The following is a 4,694-nucleotide window of genomic DNA, read 5'->3' as shown; positions in this document are numbered from 1 at the left end:
CCGCCGCCGCCGCCGCCGCCGCCGCCGCTGCCACCGGCTGATAATTGCTGTACTGCGCCTTGCACTTTTTCTCGTGCACGAAAAGACTGCCGGAGTGACTGTACGCGGTGCCGCAGATCTTGCACGCGTACGGCTTCTCGCCCGTGTGCGTGAATCGGTGCTCCTTGAGATACTTGAGCCGGCGAAATGACTTGCCGCAGGTCTTGCAGTGATAATTCGCCTCGCCGGTGTGCGTGGTGATGTGGGCCTTGAGGGTGCACGATTTGGCGAACGCCGCGCTGCAGTACTGACAGACAAACGGCCGATCGCCGGTGTGCGTCCTCTCGTGATTGATACAGTTCGAGTTGGACGTGAAACCGCGGCCGCAGTACTTGCACACGTGCGGTTTGTAACCCGTGTGAGTGCGCATGTGAAACATCAGACCGGTGTTCTGGCGAAACGTCTTGCTACATATGTGACAGAGGAAGCGCTTGAAGTTCGCGTCCTGTTGCTCCTTGGCGCGCTCGTGAATCCGCAGATGCCTCTGCAGCTTCACCTCCTTCTCGAAGGACTTGTTGCACTCCTCGCACGTGTACGGCTTCGATTTCTCCGCGCTCTTCTCCGATTCCTTGATTTTTCCGTTCGCGCAGCTACACACGCCGTCGCAGTTCGCGCAGTACTCGTTCTGTTCACTGTGCGCGTTTACTTGATGCTTCAGCAGAGATTTCTTCGTGTCGTACGACTTTCCGCAGGTCTTGCAAGGAAAGCCCTTGCCCTCGTTATCGGAATCCAGTTCTTCTCTTATCCAGCTGTTGATCAGTTTGATGGCCGATTTGTCGTCGGGCGGTTTCTGCGGTTCCGAAGACGCTTTGGTCTCGTAGTGACCGTATCTGTCCATGTGACTTTTCAGCCGATCTTGCCGGTAAAATTTCATATTGCAAAAATTACAGACGAATTTCTTCTCGTCGTGCACCAACATGTGACGTTGAAGGGATCTCTCGGTGGAGTAACTCTTGTTGCAGTGCTTGCACTGAAAAAGCGCCGTGTCGTCGAAAAAGTCGAATTTGTCGCTGCTGGTGTCGCTGTTTCCTAAATCCGAATCCCTTTGCTCCGCCTTTATCACGCGTTTTCTCAATTCTCTCGTCGTGCCGTCGTTCTCGCTTTGGGATTTCTCCTCGAGAATTATTTCTTCATCTTCATCCGCTTCGACGTGAAGCATCTCGGAACACTTGCGACTGTTCTCTAATTTTCTTCTGTCTCGCATTTCTTTCAATATGGAAAAAACTTCCTTAGGATTCGCTCGCTTGTGAACATTCAAATGTCTGACCATGGTGTCGGTCTTTCGGAAACTTTTGTTGCAGATATTGCACACCGCCGGTTGTGGCTTTTCCTTCGCCTTGTGCACGTTCTCTTTGTGCTTAAGTAGTTTGTCCAGACAGAGAAATTGCTTATCACAGTTATCGCATTTGAACTCTTTGTTATGAGTTGACACATGTCTATCTAAGGATTTTTTACTGGAATAACATTTATCACATATTGAACATTTGTATTGCGATTCGAATTCAGACAACAAATCAGACAATTCGGTCGTTTTGTCAACTCTGTTGCAAATAATCTTCGATTTTGTTTGACACTCGCCATCGTTGGTGTCGCATTTGACATTTGCGCTCTTTTTGATATATCTTCTCTGCATTTCTTTATAATTTCTCAGATTCTCCATAGACGTGACTCTCTTAAACACAGTTAACCTTCTTGTTCTGTAAGCTTCTTTTTTAGCTACTTTTCCCTGTCCTACTTGTTTAGATCTATTATTACAGTCTACATCTAATTCATTATCAACAATATCGTCTGTATGATTGTCCTCATTGTAAACATCCGTATCTGAATTCATTGTATTGACACTCTTTTCCAATGTAATATTTCCTCTATCCACATCTAACTCGATATTATTTTCTAATTTAATTGCATCCAAAGTAAAAACTTGTTCGGTTTGACAATACTGATCCTGCAAGGAAACGGAGATATGTGCAAGTTAGAAAAGAGTAGCAACAGAAATATATATTGTATGCCAGAAATATAAATTATATTCATCATTATTATTAAAAACAAATCAGTACTCTTGTAGAAACAAAGTTGCTGACATTCTTCTTCAAAACTTTTCCATAAAGCTTTCTCAGTTGTATATCAGCTTTTTGACACTGTTCCCTCAATTCATAGGCAACATTGACTTTCATCAAACATTTGACACAGATACCAGCAGGTAAACCATCATCTTCCAAAACCTAATGTGAGAAAAGAGATTGTAAGTAATTAAATATAACCAAGCGTGAATATAGATTCAATATAAACAAAAAGTAAACAGATCCAGATGAGTTTTTTATCTTAATCTTTTATTTTAACCAGATTCAATCTGCTGAACAAATAAAAAAAAAAACATTTGTTAGCTTCTGTAACAGTTTTAACAGAGTTTGCGATTCTCCTCCAAAACAAGCAATATGCAATAAACCTCCACTCCGCCACACAGTTGCAGCTTCTGTGACAGTTCGGAGATGCTCGCGCCGTTCGGATCGTCCAAGTTCCTGCGGAAGATGCATTGGTTGTTGTAATCCACGGTCAGACAGACGCGACACAAATTGGTGTCCCGATTCGCTCGCATCAACATCTCGTCGTCAACCTGCATTGCGATCGAGTTGCACGAACGGTACCCCCGTTCGAATCTTCGTTGATGAGAACTTCGTTGCGCGAGCACGCCGAAGTCGCTGAAACCAGACGATCTTCACGAGAGCAACAATTCGCGACGCAACATCGTCATTCTTGACAGGCACGAAAATCTGTTGCGTGTAACTCTTTCTGTCATCAACACCACCGGTGAACACCCACAAACGTTCCTATCTGGCTGCGTTCGGAAACATCACTCGGCGGGTAGAGTTGAGTGAACTGGTAGTGGGGGCAAGGTGTACTCCAGGTGCGACTAGTTTCCGAACGGCAAATAAGATGGCGGACACAAGGCGAAAAAACATTATTGTAGCCTGCGTCGTATCTGAACAGAAATTAAGAGTTTTAAATATATTACATTCAGAAAGTAGTGATGACGAGATAACAAATAGAATAATTGAAGAAGCAAATCTTGTCGAAGCCCAAATAAGATTTGGTAATCGAGGCTACCATAAAGTCAGAGAACAACTATATGTTAACGAAATTATACCAAGATTTAGTAATGAAGTGTTCCGTCAACATTTTCGTATGACGAGAACAACTTACGAAAATCTCGAGCAACGGTTAACTTCGGCATTGACAAAAATAGAAAAAGAAGGAAGACCAATGATCCCAGTTCGAAATCAACTCTTATCAGTCATTTGGCTTTTGGCAACTCCAGATTCCTTTCGGTAAATAACAGTTTGTATGAATATAAACATTTTTCTATTAATGATTTTTCTGTTACTGATGTGCTTAATAACTAGATTATTGTTATAGATCTGTTGCAGATCGTTTCAATATGGCAAAATCGATTCTACACGATTCTTTCCGTAGAGTTGTCTATGCTTTAAATGACATAGCAGATAGTGTTATTGTGTGGCCAGAAGGAGACAGATTGACTGCTGTAAAGAAAAGATTTAGTGAAATTGGTGTTCTTCCAGATGTCATAGGAGTTATCGATGGCACGCACATACCTATCCTTGCACCATATGTAAAACCTATTTTTTGGCTATATTTTTTTGCTTTAATTATCTTTTTTTAGCAATATGACTTATTTTATTTTTATGTTCTTATTTATCCAGCTTAATTCTGAATCATATAGAACCAGGAAATGCCAACACGCTCTTACTTTGCAAGCTGTTTGCAACGCAGACTTGGTATTTATAGATTGCTTTGTGGGATTTGCAGGTTCTGTGCATGATAGTAGGGTATTTAGAAACTCAGATTTGTGGATGTCTGTACAAGAAAATCGTGCAAAATTCTTTCCAGGAAATGAATATATTATTGGTGATAAAGCTTACCCAGTACTATCTTGGTGTATTCCACCTTATATAAATAAAGGAAACTTGACAGAGGTTAGTAAGCCTTGCTCTTTATTTCTTATACTATTATCAATTGAACTGTTATTTTAATGTTTTTTTGTATGCAGGTTCAAGTCAACTTTAACACAAAATTGTCAAAAATGAGACAAGTAGTGGAAAGAGCATTCGCTTTGCTAAAAGGGAGATTTCGAAGATTGAAATATTTGCACATGAGCGCAGCAGATCTGATTCCTTATGTAATATTAGCTTGTTGTGTGCTGCACAATCTGTGTCTTGAAGAATATAATGATAGAATAGACGATTTTATTGAAGAAGAAAGAAATCAACTTGATAGAAGAAATGATACTGTACAAAATCAGAGACTGGATTGTGAACTTGAGGAAGAAATTTACAACGATGCTCAGGGTCCAGCAAAACGTAATTACTTAGCAGCATTGATAGCTTGAATGCAGTCTCGAAGCAAGAACTATATTTTTTTGTAATAATATATAAAATAATAAGTGTATGTATATAATATAAGTATGTATATATACAAGCTGTATAAATCCTTAACTACTAAGTTTTCAATAGTATACTTATTGTAAAATATACCTTGTAATAAATAAAACTTATTTTTGTCAAAATGTTTTTTTATTTTACTCTTAGTTTGCATATTCAATATTGATTTCCGATATTATAATTATTGTAAAATATAAT

The 4,694-nt window shown here is 40.2% G+C and overlaps 2 protein-coding genes across 2 annotated transcripts in view; one reads left to right on the top strand and one right to left on the bottom strand.

Annotated features, from left to right (window-relative positions):
* Positions 1 to 2,745, bottom strand: part of LOC109856076 (zinc finger protein 568-like) — a 3,710-nt gene extending 965 nt beyond the window's left edge. The window contains exons 1-3 of the mRNA XM_020430944.1: positions 2,486 to 2,745; positions 2,097 to 2,261; positions 5 to 1,984 (exon numbers count right to left, since the gene is read on the bottom strand). Of these exons, the coding sequence (XP_020286533.1) occupies positions 5 to 1,984; positions 2,097 to 2,261; positions 2,486 to 2,659 (2,319 nt within the window). The 5' untranslated portion in view covers positions 2,660 to 2,745. The remainder of the gene's footprint in view (positions 1 to 4; positions 1,985 to 2,096; positions 2,262 to 2,485) is intronic.
* On the top strand, positions 2,660 to 4,580 carry LOC109856074 (protein ANTAGONIST OF LIKE HETEROCHROMATIN PROTEIN 1-like). The gene is made up of 4 exons (XM_020430939.1): positions 2,660 to 3,365; positions 3,454 to 3,667; positions 3,759 to 4,031; positions 4,106 to 4,580. Exons 1-4 carry the CDS (start codon positions 2,974 to 2,976, stop codon positions 4,442 to 4,444), a joined length of 1,218 nt encoding a protein of 405 aa, XP_020286528.1. The 5' UTR covers positions 2,660 to 2,973; the 3' UTR covers positions 4,445 to 4,580.
* Positions 4,581 to 4,694: the final 114 nt, after the last annotated feature.

Source organism: Pseudomyrmex gracilis, unplaced genomic scaffold (genome assembly GCF_002006095.1).
Source record: "Pseudomyrmex gracilis isolate BER0280 unplaced genomic scaffold, ASM200609v1 scaffold_106, whole genome shotgun sequence".
Taxonomy (NCBI): Eukaryota; Metazoa; Arthropoda; class Insecta; order Hymenoptera; family Formicidae; genus Pseudomyrmex; species Pseudomyrmex gracilis.
This window is presented reverse-complemented; position numbering and strand designations above follow the sequence as displayed.